Genomic DNA, 27,798 nt, shown 5'->3' on the forward strand with positions numbered 1-27,798 from the left:
ATTCTATCTCCTGCTTTCAGTTGCTTCTGTTTTCAAGTAGTTGCTCCTAAATACATGAGTATTTTACCTTTTGACCTAATATTTTTTCCCAAAGTGTGAATATTACAAAAGTTGTAGTCTGAATAGCAGAAGTAATTCGCCAATTAATAACCTTCTCAACAATAAAAATAAAGCCCTTTGGAAGATGTTGAGATGCTCAGAATCTATCTCCTGCTTTCAGTTGCTTCTGTTTTCAAGTAGTTGCTCCTAAATACATGAGTATTTTACCTTTTGACCTAATATTTTTTCCCAAAGTGTGAATATTACAAAAGTTGTAGTCTGAATAGCAGAAGTAATTCGCCAATTAATAACCTTCTCAACAATAAAAATAAAGCCCTTTGGAAGATGTTGAGATGCTCAGAATAAAGCAGAACACAGTGTTGTTGACACAGAGGATCTCGGAAGGCATCATACCAATGACTGCAATCATGAAGCTTTTATAACAGTTACGATAATGATTCAGAAGAAACTCCTTAATAAAGGACAGAAAGCACCTACATTTCTCTGATGCCAGTTTACCTACTACCTAAAGGCAGATATATTTGACTGAGTACACAAACGGAAACGTTTTAAAAAAGCCTGACACTTCCATTGCACTACTCCAGGATTTTTTTTCCTGAATGGAGTAGACTGTAACAACAGAAAACAGCTTCCAGGCAGTGCTACAAGTTTAAGCAGAAGGCAGTATGGTCAACTGTGAAATTCTGAAGTTCAAGTCTGGTTAGGTCTTCCAACAAAATAAACACAGAGGAAGATCATGCCTGCTTCATTAGAATCTGCTATTGTTTTACTGATTTCTAGGCATATTGTACAATTTGATAAAAACATTTCAACACACAAATTATTTCTGTTTTCCTTCTCAAGACACAGTTATGAATTTGTACTGTTTACCATCAGAAATTACCAGCTCCCTTCCACCAAAGATTAACTTTACTTTAGATCTGAGCTAAAAACCTCAGGCTAGCCATTATGGTTCCTCCTGGAAATGTGTATTATGAGGTATTACATATGTAAAAGCCATGCAGTCCTCTAAAGATGTATGTGAAATATCAAAGATATACTAAACCAAAAGTAGTGTTTGCTTTTACTTCAGGCTACTTCCAGTTAAGACTTCTGAAACTAGTCTTCTGCAATTACATTTTTCCACATAAAGCTAGGGCACATTCATGGACTGGTTCAATTTAATGAGGTTCTATATTGCAGTTTAAAAACAATCAGGCAGATAGAGAAAACAGATGAAAATAATGTGAAGCACCACATCCAGAGTAAAAGGCAGCAACTTAAAACATGCTCAAAAGAACCTCCCTTTGACAATGAAACTTGCAAAACAGATTCTGTCCACTACCACACGGAATTATGCCACCAGTGTTAACAAGATACTTCCCTGCTCTGACTGCCAGATCAGGCTCCTGGACATCGTGCACTAAACAACGATGTGGCCCAAGTATTACAAACCAATGCCCATCAACGTCTGGTATTTATGATGCTTTTCTTTACTCACAACTGGAACTTATCAACCACTTCCCTCCTCCTCCCAAAAAAATACATTAAACCACAATGTATTACAGTTTCAACATAAGATCTTTCTCCCCTGAACTGTAGTACTACTTTATCTCAGTGCAAAAATGCATATTTTAGGTAAGAGTATGAATGCCAGAGATTATGTGTCTTTTCTCAGTCAAGCTTCCCAAAGAGCTTCTGTCATCACAAGCTTGTTTATGCTGTACACTAAACATGCTAAGTTCTCTTTTCTGCTTGTCTTCCATCATTGCTTCTTTTACACACTACTCGGCCCACTGTAGTTGCTCTTGAAATAGTCAGCAGCACAGACACTGGGCAATGATTAATCTGCAAACAAAACCTATAAAGCCATTTTGATTTCACTTAACGTATTCAACCAGAAATAATCAGACCCTGTCCCCAAGAGAACTCCCGTATGTTCTCAACACATGAAGAAGTGACAATATTGCAGAGTAGAGGGACATTTCTTCAGCAGCTTTTGTATCATGCAGTGAATATAATGTATGCTTAGTCCAAAACACTTACGTATCAAACAAGACTTCTACAGAAAATGTTGGGACTTTTTTTAAAAGCAAACAAATTGCAAGTGCCAAGAAATAAAACGTGGATCCTATGATGAACAAGATTTACCAAAAATAATTGTGCAGGAAACGCACAGAGCATCATACGGGGAGTAAAGTTCTTTTTTTGTACACAAGAAGTGATAACGTATTCATTTCCGTGATACTAATTTTTACCTATCACAAGACACTGCAAGAAGTGCAGATGAATTTTTTTTTTTTTTTAATGTATTGGTTTTGTTTTCAAATACACAGCTACACAGAACTATGCACGTATGATCCAAGATTCGGGTCATGTATATTTAAGCACCTCTGGAGAAAAAGATTTTATTTCAGCTCGAAGTTCTATGCTTATGATTCACTAATGTAAACACGGTCCATATTTAGAACTTGAAAGAAGGTATGATTCAAACTCCTGCACTACCTAAATATAAATATTGATGTTCAGCTAAATTCTTAGACATGATCTAGCTGGAAATGAATACTTTCATCAGACCTCTGAAATGTCTAATAACTAATGCTGTATTTTTCATATTAAAGCTATCACTGATCATTTCACAGTTTATAAATTGAAATCTTACACTATCAATGCACACAAAGAAAATCTGACATTGGAAACATTCAAAGTTCTTATACTGTTCTGAAACTTTCAATGTTTGCTTTAAATTGAGAATGTTATTAATGAAAACAGTTCTACACTTTCAAAAATGCATATCATTTAACTACACTGACTACATTTTTTCTCCTCCAAAACAAGGAAAAATTTTGTATTATTTTTCACTTCTGTTGATATTTTGAGATCATTAAGAGCCAAAATACCCCAAGCAGCCTGACTCGTGCATACAGCTCCTTGTGTTTCTTAATACTCATTATTTAAAAAAAAAAAAAATCTCAATTTAAGCTTTACTTTTCACAAATGCTTTGCATTTGCTTGTCTAGAAAAAACATTTTAGAAAACAGTAAGTTAAAGAAGCAAGACAGAATGGACAAAGAAACAAAGGCAACCTCTTTATGGTACTTGGGAAAAAATAAATTAGAAAATTTAATAATTAACAGTCAATATTAACGACATTAAATTTGTAGGGACTCAAACCAACCCCTATGAAAGCCAGCATCTGCAGCAGACTGCGACACTGCCAACCCAGCTGCTGGCTACCGTGCTCTGGAGTAGATTACTGCCCCGGCAGCAGAGTCAGCAAAATGGAACAAAATGGCCCATGATTTTGCTCTCCCAGCCCACAGCTTGGATCATTATCACTGGCCACCTTCTCTGGCAGTTCAGCTTAAGGTCTATCAGGTGAGACAGAGCCATTTTCCCACCTCTTCACTCTGCTATGGTGACAGTAATTTCCACTGAGGCTGGCACAGAGAAGTTACACTGGAGGAGAAAATAGCTTCAGCAGCAGCAGCCACAGAAACATGCCTGGAAACTCACCCGGCACAGCTCATTCTCCAGAGAGCTCTAGCCGTATCGCCTTTTCCTTTGTGATAAGGTTACAGAAGAAATGCAAAAAAAGAAGAGCAAAGAATCTTGGTGGAGAAAATTATTCGAGACTGGAAAGATTGACTTATGAGTTACTTGCATCAAGTTAAAACCAAGTGAGCAAAATTATCCAGCGAGAGGTATCCAAGAAGGAAAGGTGAAAGAGCTGGGAGAAGACTGAACCCACAGAAGGAAAGATGGTCAAGAGCATCACAATGGAAGGAGAAGCATTAAGAGACATAACAGACAAACACGTGCAAGAATTCAGAAAGCAGGAAACTAAAACCAGCAGAAAGCTGTAACATACAGTGACGCCATACAGGCTCTAGGCACAGAAACTCAGTTTGAATTGAGAAGAGTTTGGAGATGAAAGGGATACAAACATGAGGTTTCAGCATCAACACTTAGGGACAACTGGTAAGTAGCACACAATTAACAGGGGAAAGGGGAGATAACAATTCAGATAAGGGGCAGGAGGGACAGAATAACCATTCTTCTACAGGATAATTAGTCTTTAAAGCTATTCTCTTGAGAACATAAACCAGATTTTACACTGATGTACTAATGAATTCCATCCCATTAATTCCACTCTCCAGCAAGTGGGTGGTATCAGAAAACAGGGTGGCAGTCGCTTCACCACCAGCACTGCCTGCTGAGGGAGTAAGTGCAACCCTAATCCTGATGCAAGATAAGGGGTAACAAGATAAGAGAGCAAGTGGGAACAGCCACCTCAATTAACAGATAAGAACAACTACATTAGCCGAGTTCTCCAGCTTGGCTAAAGCAAGAAGCATAATCTAGAAGCTGAAGCAAGCAATAAACTCAGTAATGCTGCTGAAGAGGCCAGAGGATGGCTGGGGTAACAGTGAACTGAATTTGGTTTTTTTGCAGTAGAACCAGTGAGTGAGTACACAAGCTACAGTAACAACTTGTCAGGCATAAAAGTAGTATTAATCCTTCTCAAGATGCAATTTTCTCATCACTTTCCTTCAGAAATCTGAGATTCTCTGTTCCATACAGAATTCCCAAGTTAAATACGTACTGTACATAACGTCAAAGATGGCAGTTAACTTCTGAAGAAATGAACACATTTTACTTTTGTTACTGAAAAATCATTCACACTACCCATTCAACAGAAGCAAAAAACCTTTGACAGCGATGGTAAGAAAAATGAAATAAGGTCCTTTAAATTAAGGGTGATTTACAGTTTGTAATCAGGAAACCAATGGATGCACTAATTCATGACAAAAAAAATCAGCGTTCATTTACTTCTTTCTATCCTTCAAATATTATAGTTGTCCTATAAATTCCCTATAATTAACCTATAAATTATATATTGTGTGAGAAGACAGCAGTTAGGTATGTACAAAAGAGAAAAAAAACAGTACACGCTCACAACTATCCCATCTGTACTTAAACCAGAGTTGCCCTCTAGTTCAAGCTTGTCCAGCTGGCAAATAAATCCCTTTCTCTTCCAATTTGACTTTGATGCAGTTGGGTCACCGTAGTGATTCAAAATACTGAAAACACACACTGTACCATGTGTGGTTTTGTGTTCTTAATATCTACCACATATTAATGTTCTTAGCATAGCAACATCTCATTTGGATCAATACATATTACTTTTTCCTCTTTACTATGGTGGACGTTATTCATGACTATGTGAACTTCCTTTCACAAAAGGGTCATTTCCTTGCCTGAAAATGCAGTCTCTTGATTTCAGATTCACCAGTCTGAAGTGATGGGTTTACCTGCAGCTGGTAGCCAGACGGCAAAAGCCAACAGAACAGTGAACTCTGCATCTTCAGACTCCTGCTTCCTCTGGCTCATTGTTCACAGCCCCTGGAGACGCTTCTAAAGTCAAACTGTTCTCAGTGCTCACAGAAACACGCAGCCCGCCGGTGTCATCTGGTAATGGTGTTAATATTCTTCCAGATGACAGCCCTATGTTTTTTCTCAGTTGTGGATAATGGCAAAATAAGCTCTGATTTTAAATCAATAGTAAAGGATCTGAACACAGCCTCTTTTACATTTGCACGTGATTCAGGTAACTGACATGTTCTTGAAGCTTTAAGTCCTCTTTAAGGAACTTCCAAGATCACAAATAAATGGTTTTCAGAGTGGAAAATGCCAAGACAGGAGCACTCTTCCAATACATTGGCAATCCTTGATTAATTCCTTTTTTTAAGAAGTGGCAGCATCCTGACAATACTTTCTACAGCAGCAGCATGCACCTCTTCTTGGTCGAAAACCACCTGAAGACACCCACACCTCCCCCAGAGAAATCAAGTGAAAATATAAAATAGAGTAATAGCTGAGGTTGTGGCTGTCCTTTCTGAAAAAGTGTCTCTTAGAAATGACTCAGCCTTTATTTGACAACGGTGTGATGTCTAAAGTCTTAAAAAGAAAAATATCTACTGATCCATGAGATTAAAAAAACCCCTGGATATACTTAATTCTTCCAGCAAATACCAGCATATATTTATTTACGATAAGGAGGTCTTAAACTCAGCGACAGAGTAGTCATGCTACGTGAAGACCTAACCAAAAATATTGAACCAGTTTAGCTTTTAAGGTAATTACTTTGCCTGCTTTGGACTTTTCCCATACTGAACACTAGATGTAGTATTTCTATACATCAATTGCATTAAATTCAGGTATCATTCTGGAGAACCGTAAAGCTGCAGTATTATCTTCACCATTATATGCAAGTAAATATTCTGTAAGCACTTAATAAAGTTGTAACTGAAGAATTATAAAATATTAAGATAGATGTGGTGCAACAGAGTGAATCCTGCCTCTTAAATACTAACACTCTCTTTTGAAGGTCAGCAAAATAGCAGGTATATGAAAAAAGCTTATGATGTTCCACAATATTTGTGACAAAGACACTTACAGCTTTACAAGTTTCAGAATCACTGAAGAGAGTCTTGCCACTGACTAGAAACCCAGGAATAAACAGAAAGGGGAAAAAATGATTACAAGAACATACTAGACTATTATTGAAGGTTCATCACTGAACTAGAAAAGAGGAGATTGTTGAATAAGTGAATGGAGAGTTCAAATAGAACATGGTCTGGCAAATGCAAGGGAAAAGCAGCATGAAAAGATGACAACTGAAAAAGGGACTGTTTACTTCGCGTAGTGCAGTTTCTCCATTTTCATTAGCTGAATAGAATTTCTACTTGAATGGAATGTGATCTTATCCACAGTGGTTTCTTCCTCCTCCTCCATTACCAGCTTTAGTAATATTGCCAACATTTACACACTGCATGTGAGTGCTATAGTTATGTGTATGCCATTCAACATTCTTACACGTGTTATAGTTGGTTCCTTTATGTGGGAAAGTCTGTAAACACAGCCAAAGAATTTCTTTGATTTACTTTTCAAATCTTTTATTTTCTACTGCCAACCTGTCTGGCTTCACTTTTGTTTATTATATCTATCACTCTGTTTATTATGTGTCGGCTGCTAGCGAGTATTCTCATATCCATACGTCTAAGAAGATTGACAGACAAGCTGTCTGTTGGACATCAGCTGAGCTATCACATGAGACAGACCTGAGAGCACTTCCAGGGTAACAAGACGGACGTTACCTAACTATATTCACGCAGTATTCTTTCATCTTCTTGATATCATTTTATACCTATGCTCATGATATGCTGTACACTGTTACATGTATGCTCTGTCACCTCCGACCACATTCAGAGTGTGCTGTAACTGTTTTCTGATTTTCTCTGTCAGATGTGGAAAAACCAAGGCGTTTCTTGTTGTTTTTAAAAGGACTAGTTTGCTATTACATTTTGTTTTACTTATTCCATTCCAGTAGCATGGACATTCTAAAATAAAGGCAGCAACATATTCTCCCAGTGCTCCCCACCCATACCAATTTTGTATAAAAAACACACCTTTGAACAATGGGTGCAAGTGGAAATGGAAATAGGAAGTCAAGGTCTGAAGCTGAAAAGTGTCGAGAAAACCCCCTGTTTTACCTCTAACATGGTTGCCAAACACATGATGGAGGGCTTCCCAAAGTGGCAAATAGTTTAAAGGCAAATAGTTTCAAGGCAGGTAACACCAGACAGAGGAGTCGCATTCACTTGCCAGTGAAAGTCTCCCCAGTACTGTCCCCTCTCCCCCAGCTTCATGGCTGATATGCTCACATCTGTGGGTTATCCCATCAACCAACATTATCAAACCATCAATGCTGCGGTCCTTGGTTCTTGTGATAATTTGCACTTAATGATGAGTAAGTAGTTATAAATCATGGGAAATTATGCTTCCTGAACAGATATCGTAACCTATGTTACCATGTAGGAGCACGAATTATTTCCTAAAGAGGAGGAGAGTAGTCTTCCAGGAGATAAGCAAAAATGGAAGACATTTGGGAAGACAGGTCTCTAAAGGGCCAGGGCCAAAAGGTCCCCCAAGACCTTACGATACAGTCTGAACAGATGAAGGCAAACCCCAACAATTTCCAGAGGAAAATGCTGACTTTGCAGAAAGCGCATATTTCAATGAAAAACCCCTGATGGAAAAATTGCAAAGGAAAGTTGGAAAGAAAACAAAGTTTAGATTAAGATTTTTTAATTACACGTTACAAAAATGCTTCATGAACTTCTCAAAGCAAAAACAGATTTTGTTTTGTATTATTATAGCCAAATATTTTGAGTACTTTGTACATTAAAGTTCTTGTATAAAAATGCCTGCTGTTTCCTGCACAGTAACTTATATTGTCAATTTTTGCCAGTGACTGCAAGGCAGCTTTACAAGGCTCTACTAATAAAGGCTTAAAATGTTTGGGTTTTGAACAGAACAAGCAGTGCTTTGATCAGAACAGTCTATTAGGCCACTGTGCAAATCTAGTAACCCTCCGATGGCATGGATAATGGTGTCAGCAATCGTTGATCAAATAAAGTGTAGAATTTACAAACTTCACAGTAAATACAAGAAAAACAGAACAGGACAATGGAAAAGGTATGCTTCAAGCTAGAAGCAGCACTATTTCTGTTCTTTAAGAAACCTAAACAAATATAGGAAACATTTATATGAAGAGCAAAGTGCCCTGGTTTCATTATCTGCAGTTCTAGGTTTAACTCATGGTTCTATTCCAAAGGAAAACCAAGGAGGCAGTTACTGGATAACAATGTTTACAAATGCTAATTGTTTATGCTCAGCGAAATGAAGTCAAGTACACCTCAAATGAACTGCAAATAGAACAGCCAGCTTAAATCCTATTTACAATTTTCTGGTGTATGCATCTTTGCCATTTCAAAGCAATCTAGAAAACCCTGAAAACAACTTCTGTATCTGTATTTTCTCTGAACAGCACATGGAAGTTGTCCATGGATAAGTTAATCTGAAATCATTCCCAGTCATACAAGAGTGTTTTTTCCTTCACTCTGCAAGTTATCTTAAAATTACTTCACAAAATCTATGCATTCTACAGTAATGAAAGAGAAGCCAAGAAAAATGCTTCAAGTATATCCACCACTTGTCCCTGCTATGGCTACAGGTACAGTGCCCAAAGTCATCCAAACATTTCACATTCTTGTGTGCTGTGAGGCACTGAAGTCATTCCCAGTCCTGCCTTGTGCCCTTGTTCAGGTACCTGGTTTATGTTTCAGACTAGCAGCTGGCAAGCACAGACAGAAGATAAGCCCCACTGAAACAGGCAGAACCACCACTGGTATTCTTAGGAGGTTAAAAAAAAAAAAGCTTAATTTCCTCTGGGTCAGAAGAGGTATAAACATCCTTCAAAACAGTTTTAGCACAGTGGCATAAGCTTTTAAAATAATTATTATTCTGCCCATTACACCTACAACCACAAGGACAATTTAAAACATACTAAATTTACACTAATAGGGATTACCTTCATATGGTAAATTGCTCATTTCAATATGTAACGATCAGGAATGCAAGTGCTGTTACAAACACGAAGCTAAGAGCTAGTTAGACATGAATAATATAATCTAAGCCTGTCTCAAAGATGGTATAATTGGGATAACATTGTTCAATGGACTAAAAGATGGTCCATTCTTTTTACAGTTGTTGTTTACAGCCACACCTACAAAATACGAAACTAAAATGTATATACCTATAGGTAATTATTTTAGTTTTTCAGATTTCAACTGATTTAAAAAATAAGTAACAGTTATGCTCTTGTGCTATGGCACTGTCCCCAAAAAAACACAGCTTTTCCAGCTTGTTAGGAAGGGAATTGAGAGCTACTGTTCAAGAAAGCTTTTTAATTAAAAGTGGAAGAGAATTTACAGGCTTTAAAGTCTTTCATTCTTAGTTTGAGCATTTATGATATTTACTATCTCCTTTCTTACAGTGTCTGTCACTAGGGTTCTGCCCTGTGGCTGTTGAAGTAGCTCTAGTGCCCGCTTCCCTCCCAATTTGCATCCCTACTGACAGATAAAGACCATTTCGCTAACTTGACTGAGACATGCGCATTAAAATCCAGAATTAAATTACCTTTCAGATATAATTTGTGTTAACATCTTGAATCTTAGTCTTCCAATTTTTACAGTTGCATAACAATGAAAAATAAAGTATTTTGCTTCTAGATGATGTAGCTAATTTAAAAAAAAAAAAACGGGTTGTGCTCTCAGACAACAGCAATCCTTCTAGATTCATAAAAAAGCTAACCTGCTCGGTAAAGACATCTCTCTCGCTTGCGCTGGTGCCTACCTGATACATCATAATTTTAAAAAATTTTCGTCATTATTTTCAAAATTTTGAAAAACTCCCCTCTTCACATACATTTCATTTGCTGTCACGCAAGTTACTTAAATTTCTCCAAATTATAAACTATTAGACCTGAGAATACTTATTTCTTCATGGCATTATTCCCATTATTTACAAAAGCACACACAGGAGTATCTTCTCCTAAATGAGAAACATCATTTCCTCACGTATATCACCACTATATATTCTAGTCTTCACGTCATAGAAAATATAAAACCATTTAAGCCTCCTGTGAGAGAGATGTTTAGTGCTATATCATGTTTCATATGTTGTATATTTACAACATATCACAAGTTTACAACACACATTAAGTAACTTCAATGTTTTCATTAGACAAGGAAGCTAAGAGACACTTCTTCCTTTTACACAGGGAAAACAGTATATTACCTAAGTTCCTCATTGTGTTTCACTCTAACATGGATAAAATCATATAACATCAATGTAAATATAAATCCATCAACCAGATTGGAATGTAAACCCCAAATCTTGAAAACACAAACCATCTTTTAAATGCTTCCTTCACCATTTAAGAAAACTAAGCTTGAATTAGGGTTAAAAATAATCTAATCCATGGCTACACCTCAGGAATTAGAAAAGGCTTAAAAAGTCACTCCAGAAACTGAGGAAAAACCCAGGAGTGGGTGCAGTACCCACTCCCACACAGGCCAGGAATGACCACCTTCAAATGCAGCCCATTAGCCAGAATTACACAGAATAAAACCTTCCACACAGCACCACAGTGCTCGTTCATGTGAGGTTATAACAGACACATCACACTACCTCACGCTTATTACGAAAAAGGTGGTCGCCCTACACAGATCAGTAGGCAATCAATGTAAAGCACCAGCTCCTGCGTCGAACAAATGGAAAGGATAAAAAAAGGGTTCTAATTAGGCATCAGAAGATGGTCCAGCAGGCAGGATCTGCGCTCAGCAAGTTTGTACGGAAGCATCAAGGCCTTGTCTGCCTCATGAGACCTGAGGGGAAGGCCTGGCAATGTTGCTGACGCACAGGCTTTCCGCAGCCTGTCCTGCTGCCACACAGACAGTCGATGTGCACTGCTGCCACTATACCCTGGAAACACGGTCAGCCGCGGAAGACAGAAATTTCACTTTCAGAAACCTAAAATAGGTTTACAGAGGCCACAAGCCTGATCTGCCGGCATTTCAAATCGCCCGAGCATGTCCTTGCTTAGGTCCAGACACCATGCAGACCAGAGCCAGGCAGTGTTGCCTGCAGCCTGGCCTGACCTGACAGTGAATTTATGCATCTTTGTGTTTTATATCTTCCAGGTATATATTTTATTGCAACTTAATAAACCCAACCAAACAAAACCCCCACACATCTCACAGCTTTAAGAAACACACGCACAGCAATACAAGTTTTTGTAGATCCAGCTCTGGTTATTTAGCATCACTTTGACATGATGAATGCTTAAGCTGTTTTTACCAACCAACTCAGCAGACCTTTTAAACTTGCATATGTATATAGTGGAAGTGTAAGCATTCATTAACAGTTATTTTCCTCAACTGACTACAAACATTTGATCAGACACTTCAGTTGATGAAATCAGCTGAAGATACCCATTGCTTTCTGAATGAGAGATAAGATGCATTTCAAAGTGCTAATCTCCAGTCTGCTTAAAAATCAAATACTGCATTCACCTGGGTGCAGGTTTCTAAGGTACAGAAATACTGTTCTACTTGCTGATGTCTTCAACAAGGTATAGCAGGGTTACAGAACGTGAACTGTAAGTCTTCACTCAACGTTGGAAATTCAAAACAGTAGATGTGGTTGGTCTGCATCCATGGGATCATGCAGTCACATTTTAAACAGAGAATGCAAATGAAGTATCTCACACACAGATAAACAAACCCACTTGATTTCCCAGAGCTATGTGCTGTGTTCTACTTCCAGAGTTCTGTTTTATTCAGACAGATAAATCACAATCATTAGCTCATTTAATTATGCTAAAGGATCCCACATTTTAGTGCAGGCAAAAAAACCCACCCAGTGTAACCGGATAGTGCATCCAGTTTTTAAAAGACCAGAAGTGCCCAATTTTTTTTATTTTTCCAAAAGAAAATGCACCCGACAAAACCCTGGAATGACTTTCAGGACATTTTGAAAATTTCAGGTCTGATAATTACAACCGCATCAGAGAAATAATTTTCTTCTTTAAAACATTCTCTACAGATGAAAACCATGAATACCACAAACTTTTCAAAGCTTTAGTTATCAGACGCAAACACTCAGAAATAGCTTCAACAAAATGAAAACACAGAAATATTAATCTAAGCAGACATCCGCTGGAAACCTCTCCCAGCCTTTTTTGGCATGTTAACCAAACCTGTGAAACTATAATCATCTTCCTAGACCTGTCCCTTTACACCACCAAACCTGTGGAAGCAGTGATGCAGTGAGGTAAACTAATCCTACCCGTCCTTCATCGTACTATGAACGTTAGAGCAGACCTGCAGGGAAGTGGAAGCTCTCCCGCTGGCTCCAGCTAACGGTGCAGCTATAAGCCAGGTCAGGAGAGGAAAGTTTCCCCCACAGAGTAACACAGAGCCAGTTCACATCAATCCCAAATTAAGCCATATACAAGTTTGTAGATAAAGCCTATGCATTGGAAAAGACATATCGGTTATCCCAAGTAATTTCAGATGTGTGGGACAGAGTTGTTCTAGACATCATTTTGACCCAGGAATCTAGAAGGAAAGAAACAAAGAAACCTGAGTCTCCAGCCATCAATCTAATAGTGAAGGGCTAGAATATCTTATGCAATGTATGGCATAAGCTCAGGGACAGCTGAGCAGAAACAAGGGCAACTCTGGGGAGGAAGCGATCGTTGTCTGGTCAATGTGATGGAGGAGGGAGCATTGTTATTTACCATCTCTCCCAGGCATGTTTGCCATAAGAAGGATGGAGAAGATAATGGATAGGCAAAGAGATCAGGCATCCTGTCAGTTCTTTCTCCTAACTCACACAAAAACCACCTGCGAGTTGTGCAGGGCAGGGAAACGCGTGTGCCTTGTGCAGGATTAGGCACTCTGGCTATGCAAAGGGCTTGGTGCCCCACAGCTGGCCTGCATTTCTGCAGCCAAGAAAGACATTTGCTGAGTTACTGCAGTTGTTCAATCATATTAGCCACACTGAGGGTAAAGCACTTCTTTTCCTGAAATCCCACTAAGATTATCACATTGCATTTAACCGCTTCCAAGGAACATAGAGCGAGTGAATGAGAGAGAAAGTGAGCGAGGAAGGGGGAGCAAGACAACAAGGGGGGAGAGAGAAAGAGAAAACCAAAGAGAGAGAGGGAGAGATGCAGTTGTGGCAAATGAACTGTCTTCAGACTCAATCCACTAAAGCTTCAGAAGTAGGAAATATGCGTGGACAGTCACTAAGGAAATACCTACAGTGAAGCTTAGGATCTCTGCAATTTGATGCACCAACAGTTCCTCGTGTAAGAAGTCACTGGCATTGCTTTCCCCTTCAGAGAAAAGCAGCTTGTCACTTTGGAAACCATGGAATAACCAACTGCACAAAAATCTTTAAAAAGGAGGTATAACAGCTCTTTAAATTTTTGTAGCGCTTTGAAGGTATCATAATGTCTCAGGTTTTGAGATCAGTGCTTTACAGGGACTATAAAGAAGCAACTGTCTTAAAAAGGGCTCCTTTCCACTCCACAGTCTTCCTCTAAACTTAACAACTGCTGCATTTAATTAGCATTGCAAGATGTAGCTAGAGCACTAAGGTCTTTCTTCTTCCTGGAGTGCAAAAATAATGTGACAGCATGCATTAACAATGATACACAGGGGAGGTTCTGACTGGATACAAGGAAACAGTTTTTACTAGGAGGGTAATCAGGAATTGGAAGAGGCTGGGCAGAGCATTTGTGGAATGTCTGTTCCCAGGCATTTTCAAGACCTGATAGGAGAAAGCCCAGAGCAACCTGCTCTGAACTCAGCGTTGGCCCTGCTTTGTCCCGACTAGACAACCTCCTTCCAACATGAGTGATTCAATGGTTCTGTAGTCTACTGTCAGATAAAAGGTATCAAGTTGCCTGAAAGCACCACAGAGAACCCCCAGGAGTTTTCACGATTAAATTTTTTTAAAAAATAATACCCATCAGGAATTTTGTTCCAAGAACCAGGTTGTGTTACTTACACACAAGACAATTAAATCAACAGTATGACAGAAAGCCTTTATGTAAAAGCATATGAAGTGTATGCAATAAAAGTTACCAAAAGACAAAAAATCCCACGTATCTACTTTTTGGAATCTCCATTGTAACTAAACAATGGTGTTCCACTGAATTCCTTTTATAAATATCAGTGATGGCATAATAATTTACAGGCAACATTAAATGTGTTTCCTCCTAACAGGTATTTTCTATTAACACTGCATCCCTTCTTAAAAGCACACACATTCATTAAGGCAAGACAAGCCCCCATGCAGCCCGAGGAAGCAGAGGCAGACAGCCACGCAGAAAACACTTTGCAGGTGCAACGCGTCCTCACCTTGAGGTTGGGTTTTGAGAGGAGTTTCAACAGTTCTCTGATCTCACTGCTCAGTGGCTTGCTCTGCAGCTCCTCAGCCAGCTGGGTGGGAGATGGAATCAACACAAAGACCATTAGCAAAGCGTTGTTTCACCCAGTGCATCAGTGACAACCCAGAATATATCTTGTTCAAGGTTATTACTTTCCAGCGTGTTCAAACAGAAGCCAGCATGAAGAAAAACACCATCAATCACCACGCTTCTTTTTCTGGCCCTCGGTGGACCAGATTTAAGCCAGGCCTTTTGGCTCAGTTTAACACAAGTAATCATTTCTGGCAAGGGTGAAGCCAGATCACATTCTGATTTATAGCGATGGGGGCAAATCCCAGCACTTCATTGAAGTGAATGGTGCTTTGCGTGCAGACAAAGGGCTGCTTGTAAAAGTGACTGGATCAAACCTTGACACTGTCTATAAAAAACAGTTTTGAATGAGGTGGTGAAATCCACACGGCTTCCAAAAACCCACAGTAGCTGTGCTGTTTAGGACCCGGATAAGAAAGCAAAGTGCCCCTACAGCGCAAGCAATCTGAACCTTTTATTATGTTTACACATACACTGGAAGGAGCTTGTTAAACGTGAAGCAGGTTAATCATAATATAGTTTATAACAGGTCATCAGCAATTCAAGCCCCTAAAAGCACACCAACTATGTCCTAACAACAAGATCAGTAATTTATGTTTGGTTATACTACAAAATTGTGGTTTGGTGAACAATAGAGCAGCAGTCTAACATTTAATCCCATGGCAACTTGGCTCATGTCTCGAGTTTTCCTTATCATGACATTTTCAACTAATTTGGACTCAAGAGGCATATTTTACTACAGGATTTCAGACTCAAACTGTTTTTCCAGAAGAAGGAAAAGCTAAAACATATTTCACAAGACTGAACTTTAGTTTAAAATTCTGAAGCTACACGGCTCATAATCCAAAACGTGATTTCAGATAATCACTTATTTTCTTTGCATTAAATCAGTATCATAAAAATGTCTCAAAGAAAGATTGGTTACTTGAAGCAAGTACTTTTATTAGTCTAGCCTAATTTTCAATTTGTACTCTCCTTTAGTATAAATTTTCAAGATAAATGAATAGAAGTATATTTGGCATAATTATATATAATAGACAATTCTAGAAGCATTATAGACAGACATGGTTTGAATACTTGTTTTTTTTAACCTTAAAAATAATACAGAGTTAACAGGAATGAAACAAAAATTCATCATTTACAGGCCCACAGCCTTTTAACTACAAGTCATAGTTAAAAAGGTCCATCAAATACAGCAATGCTAATCTTAACAATATTTTTGTCTTAATACCGAAAGATGAGAAAATGACCTCTGTAGGAAAGGTCAGGATGAAATATTTTAGGCACATAAAGCCAAGTATTGAGGTAATCTGGCTGCACTCTAGTCTGCATGTTCTGTGGAAAAGCTCTGCAAAGCTGAAAATCTCTGATAGGAATGACAGCAGGTATGACACAGGTTCTCCTTGGCTTTCTTTTCATGCTTTGGCTTGCACTACTCATCACTAGAAAATAAAATCTACTCGTTCGTGTTTCGTTGAAGACGACTGGTAATCACTCAGTAAGAATGACAGTTTCAACATTTCTCTCTCAGACGAGTTGTGCACAAGCATCTATTAACTCCAGTACAACTGGCGTTTGCTTTGGTGGTGCAAATAGAAATGCAGGTACGTAAGGTTTAGAACAATGAGAAACAGAATAGAATATTTTGGTTCTGCTTCAATATACTCTCTAATCTCATAATTTAGACAATATTTATTCAGAGATGAAACAATTAAAAATTTGTTTTCACTCATATAATTTACAAGGTTTTCCCAAATACTGCCGTAAGACTCTTAAAGGCACACGTAACACCCTGTGATAGAAGAGGAAGAGGAAGATTGATAAAGAAGGAGGAAGAGGAAGCCATTTCCAAGTTAGCAAACAGGTATCACCAGAGCTGCTTGTTGTGCTTCTAGCAGTTTTGGACTGGATTTTTATTTGTTGTTGAAGTGCCAAAATTAGTGACACCAACCAGCAGCAGTGAAAACTCCAGAGCATACTACGGGCATGCTGACACCATGCCGATCACCTCCTGTGCCAAAGACCACAGGAAAAGCTTTGAGAGAACCCCTTCTATGGTTCTGTGTTGAGGGAACCACCACATTTCACCAAGCTCTTTATGAAGAGCTGCCACTACAGGCAGGGGAAAACAATGGCAGGGAGAGGGGCAGATATGGAGTGAGGCTGGTGAGACCAGGAGCACCGGGGCCTGGGGGTTTAAAGCCTCTGGAGAAAGTTCTGAAACTTCTTTTTCCAGAACAGTCTTTCTAATAACCCAGAGCCTTTATTGGTGCATATACATACACTGCCAGCAATGTTTGTCACATTTACATAAAATCAAGAGTCCTGTGTCAGACACTGCTGCTCCAAAAATAAGTGGCAAACAGAATCTCTGATAGGAAATTGAGCCTAAAAGTCACTGGGGGTGAGGAGAGAGAAGGGATAGCAGCCAGGAGTATGAAAATGTTTAGAAAAAGATGCCTTATCACAATTATTGCCCCTAAAACTGCTTTAAAAAATAATCAGAAGACAACCACACTCCTTAAACAGTTTTTAGGTACATTAGCAGCACCTCAGATTTGGGTTTTAAAATCAAACAGGAAATACTTGCTAATAAGAGTTATCGCCTTTGTTTAACTACAGAACAGTTACTATCACTAGGAAAACAAAATATTAATTTAAAGCCTATTGAAAGAAAAGTGTGTTTTATATCACTAACTTGCTTTTAAATCCTTGAAGCTGACAACTAGTCAGACAAATGTGCCAAAAATTAAATATCGCATTAATCCTGGAACTCCATGGGTTTGGGAGTTACAAAACCCATGGGATGTAAATTAACTTCCTCAAAGTTTGCTGGTAAGTACTGCAACACAGAAAACGCCGCAGCAGTTTGGCAGCCTGACTCAGCTGCCAAAGGACATCCTCATTCTACAGTGCCCTTAACACCAGCTGTTCAGCTACACATAGGCAAAACCAAAGAACCAGCAACAGGATCTGTAAAAAGAAGCTGTGTTTAAAAGTAGGCAGAGACACCCATGTCCCAAAATAGGTGCATTTTAAAAATACTACCATATGTACATAATAATACTTTGATAGGGTTAAAAACTCTGACCTCTCTCATCTCAGGAGTGAGAGAGTACTTGAATTTGGGGATTTCCAAAAGCATATGCTTTAAAGGTGGCTGAACAAAGAATGAGATTGCTCAGCATTTCTGAAAATATCAAGAACTACATTTTTGCATCCAAAAATAAGAAATTATTCTTATTAAGATTTTTAACCCAGAGATCCATAACACAGATGTTAACAAGGATTATTAATGTGTCACCAAGAACTTAATGAAGAGAATTTCAACCAGCTTTCTAATTTTCAAAATTACTATCAACATTACTCAAAGTTACTTGAAGGTTAAAAAAATATTACTAATATATGCCTGATGTCAAAGCTAATGCATTATTATATTTGGTATGTTCCAGGATATAGCTCTCCTCCTACTGCAACATGATTAAATTACACTATATACTTCTTTCAATAGTTTTCAAATATGTTTAATTTAGTTTTTTGTTAAAATGTTACCATTCTCAATTCACAACATCTAACTATTTGTAGAGTTTAAAAATTAAAATATATTAATGAAATAAAAAGACAGTTAAGATTGTAAAACAGCTATAAAGTGTATGAAGTTTCAAACATGCCCTATTTGAAATGGATCCCAATACATATTGCCTTTTCCAAAAAACAACCTGAGATCATCAATTGCAACAAAGATTTCTGGATTTCACCTAAACCACAGTTTATTAAACATTGCTATATCCTGGCCTACCTCAGGTTCAGTCATAGTTTATACAGGTGTGTGCACAATTCATCTGAATCCTAGAATTAACCAAACAGCAAGAAATGGCAGGTTGGATTTTTTTCTTTAAAATAAAAATTATAGTAACAGGAAATTAACTACTCCATCAATGTCGACCACTTTTACAAGTTATTTTTGGTTATGAAGGTAATTTGGAAAGCCCCAATATCAGTAAATCACTATTGTACTTTTTCTTAAACAGTTTTTTTATTTTTTTTTTAACAAGCCTCTTTCCTAGGCATTTCATATGCTTCATTTCTGTAGTATTATCTGTAATTTTTCATGTTCTGTCAGCAGTGCTGCTATCTCATTTGTCTTTATTTTTCCAAAGCATTCCTCTTGCCTGTGACTTTCCCAAAACACTAACAGTTGACAGCTTTTCCCCTCCCAGTGGAGTTCCAACCTGTAATTTCTATTACGTAGTCACTAAAGCAGAACAAGAGGCTATCTAGATGCAGTGTTTTTGTAACAGGCAAGTGAATAAAAATCAAAGTAATATCAGCAACAAGCCCAGTGATGACAGCACCTTTGGAAACATTTGCAGCTTCTTATGATTTCAGCTCAGAGGATTATATTCATATGTTTGCACTATGAGGAGTTCTGCTTGCAGACAGTTTTTTGGGAGACTTGGTACCAGTGATCTCAGCAGGGGACACTTACATCATCTGCCAAAGCTGCTGCACCGTGGAGTATGGGCACCGGGCTCTGTTTTTCATAATAATGCAGTTTTTCATGAATCTGGAAGACAATAGCACAAAATTATAAGTGTATTTAGCAGTCCGAGAAACAGCATAAAATGACCCTGTTGAGCTAACTGATCTGCTGAGTGTCTGTAACTAAAGAAACATCCTTACAGTAACCTACATGCAGTAATGATATAACTGTAATTCATCATCATCCTCGTTGAAGTGCTAAGAATATGAAATCAGATGGAAAAAATGCTCAGTATGTAGACCAACCCACAGGAAAACTAAACATTTGTGATTTTTCTCTCCTAGCTTTCTGTGTCCATATTTCTAACATATTGCTTTAAGTATCAATTACATTTTATATTGCTGCTGAAAACACAAAGCATAAAGTGTTTATCCCCAAGATGGATATAAAAAACCCTGTAAATTATGATTTATGAAGTGAAATAATAGCCTGCCACCCACATCTTGACAGACAGCTTGGTGGAGTGGCTGCCATCATTAAAATAATTCAGAAACAAGGGCAAAGTAGTGCTAATATGAATTCTAACACATCTGAAAGAAAAAGGCAGGCCTTCAGCAAGTTAAAGTCATTTAGAAGCATTTGAAGATTTTAATGGGGAGTTATCAACATTAAAAATGCAGTGTGCTTTGGTTCTTTCAAAAGGGGAAAGGATACACCATCATTTAAATATCCAGCCTCTTCCCTCCTCCACAAGTCATGCTTTTCAAAATTTAGATTTCTCCAGTGTGAAAGCTTAAAAGAACCAAAGCATTTTAAAGCTTCAAACAAGTTTTTTTTTAAGTTATTTTGGAATGGCATAAAATATTGAACTTCCAATTTTATTTACATTATTTTCCTGAAGATACACAGATGTAAAAATATTAATTCAAATGTAAAAGAAGACAACAGCAGTAGTCTGAACTGATGCAAACACACCCCCATTCTTAAATTTCAACTTCAGTCACGCTGCTCTGAAGGAGGCATGGACTCCAGATGGTTGGAGGAGTTGCAGAAGGAGCTAAATCAAGGACTTCTGTGCTTGGCAAGGAGGGGAACACAAGGTCTGGCAGAGGCCGCAGGGCTCAGGAATTGGCTGGGGAGCCCCTCACAGCCTTGGGGTATGGGAACACCAATGATACCCCATTTTTACTCATTTGTACTATAGGTTCTTTGAAGTAATGGCCATACAACACACTGTTAATGTAATGTGGCACGGCATCTAAGTCTTGGTCAATTCCTTCATCATCTCTGTAACCCTAAGATTATTTCTGTACGTGGCTTGTTAAAGGATACCGAAGTTCTGCCACATCTGGGTGAAGCATGAAGACAACACAGTTGCTCAATCGCTAAGTTATAAAATGATTTGCTCTGAACATCAAGTATTTGAAAACTAAATGCAAAGCACTATTATCTCCAGAACATGAGTCTGAGTTATACATAGCTTATGCAGACACTGTTTACTCAGCAAAGTAAGAACTAATCCATTCTGGATGTCACCAAAAGCATAAGCGACTGGAAAACTTCATATTTCTAGCTCACAAAGCACAGAAACTAAACAAAACAAGGAGCTGCAGCTCCTGGAGTTTAGCAGAAATTTGTAATTTACTTAAGACTCTGAACTGGAATAACTAAAAGGTGTAATAAATCAAAAGGTGTCAAATCCATCATGTTTTTTGATTGCTTCGGCCAACATCTTGATTTTGTTCCACACTGAGCTTCCATCAGCTCTGAGGTTAAAAGCAGTCGCCTACGCGACCTTCTGCTTTCTCCTAGAAAATAGAAGTGGCACTGCGGATGAAGCTGGTTTTACCCTGGATAACCTACAGGTGCCTTCACCAGTAAATTAAAAAAAAAAAAAAAACAAACCCACACAAAAAACACCCCCACAAAAACAACACCACACAAGTAAAATAATTTAAAAATAAAAAAGCAACAACAAAACAAACAAAAAACCAACCAACAAACAAAAAGCCCACAAAAAAAAAGTGCTGAGACATTCTTGTGCAATATATCTTTTTAAAAGTGTTAGAAAATTGTAAATTTGTGCAACAAAACTAAAAAAAATTATTTTAAGGAAGGTGCTGCGTAACTTTAGGAAATTATTGGCTCTGCCTTTAACCAGCAAATAGCTGAAAACAGTTTATGTTCCTAACAGCAAATATTACAATTCAGCTAAGCATTTAAAGAAAGTCCTTAAGGTTTTATTTGATGATGGAGAGGTTGTAAAGAGTAAATGACAAATCAAATGTGGAGCAAAGACCAGGAGCTAATCAAGTAAGCAGGAAAATTTAACTATTATTACTAAACAGTTCTAGATATTAAGTTTTTCTACATCAGGTTGGAAGTTTTATTAATTTACTGTACTGGCACTATGAGTGACTCCCGGGATAAACATTATGTGCACTATGTTAACAGACACTGCAGCCTCAGCACACTTCCATTTGAGATGCAGTACAGATGGTGTTGATTGGTTAGTTGGTTCGTGTTTTTTCAAAAAGCATCTGATTTGTTAGTATTTTGCTTTGTTTGCTAAATGAATTTACTTTTTTTAAAATCAGATCTTTATACGGTAATATCTGTTTTCCATCTCTTTGTAATTTAAAAGAATTACCTAAGGAAATTTTAAAAACCACTGACCTGTGCACAAAGCTACAATACACAAAATATACAAGGATAACCTTTCGTATCAGTGTAAAATTATCATACATGTCATAAAAATGCTACTTTCTACTGCTCTCCTACAGGTACCACCTACCTCTAACTGCTGGATAACTAATGTATTCATAACGCATGCAGCACTTACTGTATGTAATAGCTTCCTGAACACAGCAAGACAGGAGATTTGGTGCAATTCAACTGACAAAGCAAAAATTTCAGTGAGGCAAAAAGGTGTTTTCAGGCAACTACTTCTCTCCATGTGTCTAAAAACGTGTTCCAAGACATTTTAATTTTTCCCACAGATCACAGTAAGGCTGGCTGGCCTCCAGTTCCCCACATTGTATTTTTGGCCTTTTTAGAATATGGGTACAGCTCTCGGCTTTCCCTAATCACTGGTGACTAGGTGATCTCTGTTGCCTTTTAAGGATGGAGCGCAGTTGCAAACTCACCTGGTGGCCTCTGAATTTGCCAGACTTCAGGGTAATGAGTGGCTGCATTTACAACTACCCCTTTAGAAAAACTACTGTGCACACAGCCACACATTTTGGCAACTTCTTCACATGCTGTCTTTCAGCTAATTATTTTCCCAAATCTGAAATTTGTAAATCATGCTAGTATATGTACAACTAGCATTATATTTCCAAAGTTAAGTTCTTACATAAGTAGGATTTGAAATCGAAACACCTAGATTAAGTGACCGCATTGATGAAAATGATGACACAGAAATGAGTAACAGGACAAGGTGGTGCAAGTACTCTGCCTCTTTACAAATATCATTGAACGCAGTTGAACTGTAACAAATTAAAACCATCCTGAAACATACTGAGAGAAGTATGAGGATAGCTTCAAAATACTTGAAGAGAGAACAATTCGTTTTGTATTCTGTGTCTACATCTGTTGTCCAGTAATTTTAATACTACTGCCTTCTCTCTAGCAGAAACCTATGGAAGGTGTGGAGAGTACAGGAACGTATCATGCTTAAAACTTAGAAAATATGTCTGGTTTAAGTTCTTCTGACACTTAGGTATAAAGCTGGAACCCTGAAAATCTCTTCAATGATGAGACAGAGTCTGTTAAAGCAAGAGTTATGCACTGTAAATAAAACACAAAGCCATTCTGCTGAACAGATGACTAAGTTGTTGGGATTTTGATTTTTTTTTTTTTTTTTTAATGACTACGTATGCTTTCCACTGTAGGGTACTTCGGGCAGACTTCCGAAGTTCTGTGAATACTGACATTCTATTCCAAGATGAGAATTGGGGTCCCCATTTGATCACTAGTGGTACTATCTTGTAGTGGTACTACAGTGAGTTCACTGTGTTAATTGACTGACAACTTGAAGTCAAGGTAAAACAAAGTATTACAAGGAAAAAACAAACGATGGGCTACAGTGAAACAAACGAAAATAACCATGAAAACATCCACAAACTCTAATTGCATACCATCACCTATGCTGAAAGAGTATGTATATTTTGTTTGATGTAGAATTTTAAAAGGATTGTTTAATTCCCTCCTTTTCTCCTCCCAGAACCCTACTGTATCAGATAAAAAGAACCAGAATAATTAGCCAATTATTTGCTTTATTTGCATAATTTAGCAGGTGTCTGTAGGCCTATTTACACAGTGCAGAAATATGGACTGAATGCAAATTTGTTGCATTTGTTCCCAAACCTTTCTATAGTACTTATAATTGCAGCATTAGCATGCTAATGAACTTTAAATATATAAACAACTCTGCAGTAATGGGAAATGAGGAACACATGAGGCGTAGAAAAACAGAGCAACAAATCAAGTGCCAACTCATTTCAAATACCCAATGCAACATCTTGAAAACTGACTTTCTTAGAACATGTACAGCCTTTAAATCACATTCTAGTCAGGACAATTGACTTGAATCGCAGTCAGAGGCACAGAACATGGCTAAGAATTTAGCATTATGTATTTTAGAAGAGACAAAAAAAATGTTTAAATCATAGCTAAGTACTCAGTGTTTGTCAAGATAATTTCATTCCCCATAGTAACATTAAATTGCCTCGAATATAAATTAAGTGATTGCACAGTGCAGAAAGGCTTTTGAGAGAATGGCACAAATATCAAAGCAAGCCTCTGAAAACATAAAAACAGATACCTCGATTCTGGCCCAATTTTCCACAGCAAAAAGTTTCATCACAACAAATGAGCAATTCTCTTTCAAGACCTTGTTCCAAAGAGCAGAAGCATTAAGTTCAAAAGAATTCAAAAGCAGGCTAACGGCATGGAAATATTTCTGCCTGAACAGTTAAGAGTCAGTAGTCAGAGGTCATTCAGAACAACAGCGTTAGACAACCTTAACAAAAGAACTAAAAACTAGCAGTATAATAAAAGAATCATAAGCTGCTTTATTACTATAGCATGAAAACACTTAAGAAAACCCAACACAAAGCCTGTAGACTATCTGGTATAAACTGTTATACTGGGCTTGGCTGAGAGGGAGTTCATTTTCCTCAGGGCAGCCTGTACAGTTCTGTGTTGTAGGCTTGTGACCAAACCAGCACTAATAACACACCAACGCTTTAGCTATTGCTGAGCAGTGCTTGCACAGCATCAAGGCTTTCTCTGTTCTTGCACTGCACCCTCAGCGAGTAGGCTGGCATGGGCCAAGAGTCTGGGAGAGGACCCAGCTGGGACAGCTGACCCCAAAATGACCAAAGGGATATTCCACACCATATAATGCCATGTTTTTCTAAAGCAGCCATTGCTTGGGAACAGGATGGCCATGGATCAGTTAGTGGTGAGTGATAGGTTTTGCATTACTTGTTTACTTCTTTTTACCCCTCGCAAACAGCTAGAACAAGGGAATAACCAACAAAGCATCTAAACTCTGTGATGGAAATCCAAAAATTCAGACTCCTTACCTTGAGTCTTATCCCATACGGTGCTATTGGGTGTGCAGTTGGTTTGAGTTTTTTTTGGGTTTTTTGAGGGGAAGAGGGGGATGGGTGGTAGAGAGGTTCTAACTGGAGACATTAATACAGTTTGAAAAAAGGGGGCATTTCTAGCCCTTGGTAACTAGTTCATTTAGCAATCCCTTAAGTAAGCAACTCATTCATAGAAATGAAATGAGGCCCAAGAGCAAATGATGGGATTTTGTTAATCTTTGTCAGCTCAAAACATTATGTCCATTGAAGATTAAACCCACTCATATCAACACTGTAGGGAACACTGTAAGTATTACAGGAAAGCAGCTTGTGATCACGGTCCTAAAGTTGCAAAAAACTACTGTGATTTCTGTGTTCATTTTTGTGCTACAGCAGAACACACAAAACAAAAGAAACTGCCAACACTCTCTGTGTTCCGGGTCATATGCATACTTGCAGTCCGTTATTTGAAAAAAACCGAACAAATAAACATGCCTATTGAGCCCAAAGTGCTCCAAGATTATCAAAATCTTTGCAGTTGCATTAAAGGAATGCAAACTGGGCTACCAAGCATAGAATTATAGCATGGTTTTGGTTGGAAGAGACATTTAAGGATCACCTAGTCCAAACCCCCTGCCATAGGCAGGAACATATTTCACTGTATCAGCTTGCTTATACCTGACCTTGAACACTTCCAACAATAGGGCATATCCACAACTTCTCTCGGCAACCTGTTCCAGTGCCTCAACACCCTCATCATAAAAAATTTCTTCTTTATGTTTAATCTAAATCTACACCAGCATCTGTTCAGCCCTTACAGGTAAGGTTGCTATGAGTCCAGCCTACGATTGTACTGGATGACAAAAAAGTTCCTTACCCAACAATCAGGATGACCTATATTCAAAACAGAGCTCCTCCAGAAATTTCTACCTGCATTGCATTTTCAGAAATAAATTTTCAGAACTGTATGCACAATTACAGTAATTTTACAAGTTACAAAATGTGGTAATAGTTACATTAGATTATATTTAAGGGCATTTTTCCTGTCAGGTTATGTTTTGTAAAAATTATGCAATGGAGTGTTATCTACAGATTTAAAGTTTCTGGAGCAGCAGTATTTTAAATCAGGGGCTATGAATGCAAAGCAGGGGTGCTGTCTTGAGAGGCCACAGCTTCAACTTACACTATCAACAAGCAAGAACTTGGTTATGGAGTGCTTATATGCGTGACAGTTGTTACAGCAGAAGTCCCCAGTTAACAGTGATTATAAATATCACACAATTATTATGAATTAGATTTTTAAAAGCAGTAAGAGCATGCTCAAAATGAAAGAAGGCAACCTTGTGGGGAAAGAAGGCAGCTTTTCACAACTGGCAAAATCAAATGACATATTGATTTTGTTAAGGTCAAAAAAGAGTCTTGCTAATAATTCAGATCATGTGAGTTATTAGTCATTCCAGCCAAATAACTAGTTTTTATTGTCTAGCCAGAAATAGAATTATAGAAAAAATGCCTGTACACTTTGCAGTAAATTGTACTGTAAAATCCTACCCCCCAAGGATTATTTTTTTTAAATCTGTGGTTTCAGAGTTTCCTCCTCAATCATTTAACACTGTGCATCATTACCTCATTTGTCTGTCCTTCACCCTTGATCAACCTTGATGAGCAGGGCACATCTGAGGAAGGTGATCACAACAGAGAAAATGCAAAGCTTCAGGAAGAGGCAGGAAGAACCCCAGCACCCAGGGGTTTATTTCAGGCAGTCTCACAGGTTAAGCAGTTCTGAGGCTAGTCTGACAAGGTCATGAGGGCACTGCCAGATTCAATTTTGTCTTAAAGAGATCTAATCAAATTCTCAGGCCTGTAAGGACCCACCTCTAAATTTTCATTGTAAAATGAAAACACATCTCTTCCACTCTTTCTGCATTGAGAAAACCAAGTCAGACATTAAGTGAGCAACTGATGGTTTTGGTGATCCTGCTCTTGCTTTTGTGCACCATATACACTGTCCCTCTGTACTTAAATTGTATGTATTTCTAGATGCACCTCCCCATCGCATTTCTTTTTTATTGGAAAAAGTACTTAATCATCTGGTAAGTAGATAGCTATTGACACTTTTAACAAACACATCCTTCATGAGCAGTGGGGTACACCTGCATACCTGAATCTTAGTCTATGTCTTAAAATATTTCTAATTTCAGAATTTCCGGTTTTCATTCTTGTGTCACCAAAGCACATAAAAGAAACCTACTAAATGCAAGCATTATCTTCATATACCATACCTTCACCTTAGCTCAAAATCAAATAGATGAGAACCATTAAAATTGAATTAGAAAAAAAAATTCATTGGGAATATTTTAGGGCTACAGCTATAGCACCTGAGAATCAGTTTTCCTAACCTGGAGAGCCAGCGGTGGTTTGCCTGTCAGCAAGATTTAAATGCAGGAAAAATACACCTCACGGGGAGGACTGGTGAGGTGGTTTTTATTATCCACTTAGAAAAGAGACAAGAACAGATAGGAAAGGAAAGGTGTGAGTGCAGTTGAGTGTGGAATTCAGCAGTAACTTTTAGCCCAGATGTAGGCATTCTAATGCAAAGGTCTAGAGTATGAGACTCGTAATGTGGTGAGCAATCAATTTCCTGCTTCCCTGCCACCTTCCCAAATGACAGCCCATCCATTCTCTATTTGTAAATAAGCAAAAAAAAGTAGCATTTCTCTGCT

At 38.1% G+C, this 27,798-nt stretch overlaps 1 protein-coding gene across 1 annotated transcript in view; it reads right to left on the reverse strand.

Annotated features, from left to right (window-relative positions):
* The window catches only part of MPP7 (membrane protein, palmitoylated 7 (MAGUK p55 subfamily member 7)), a 105,328-nt gene that overhangs the window by 44,543 nt on the left and 32,987 nt on the right, over positions 1 to 27,798 (reverse strand). Inside the window, exons 3-4 of the mRNA XM_010151429.1 lie at positions 19,488 to 19,565; positions 14,880 to 14,960 (exon numbers count right to left, since the gene is read on the reverse strand). Coding sequence (XP_010149731.1) covers positions 14,880 to 14,960; positions 19,488 to 19,565 — 159 coding nt within the window. The remainder of the gene's footprint in view (positions 1 to 14,879; positions 14,961 to 19,487; positions 19,566 to 27,798) is intronic.

Source organism: Eurypyga helias, unplaced genomic scaffold (assembly GCF_000690775.1).
Source record: "Eurypyga helias isolate BGI_N326 unplaced genomic scaffold, ASM69077v1 scaffold3610, whole genome shotgun sequence".
Classification (NCBI taxonomy): Eukaryota; Metazoa; Chordata; class Aves; order Eurypygiformes; family Eurypygidae; genus Eurypyga; species Eurypyga helias.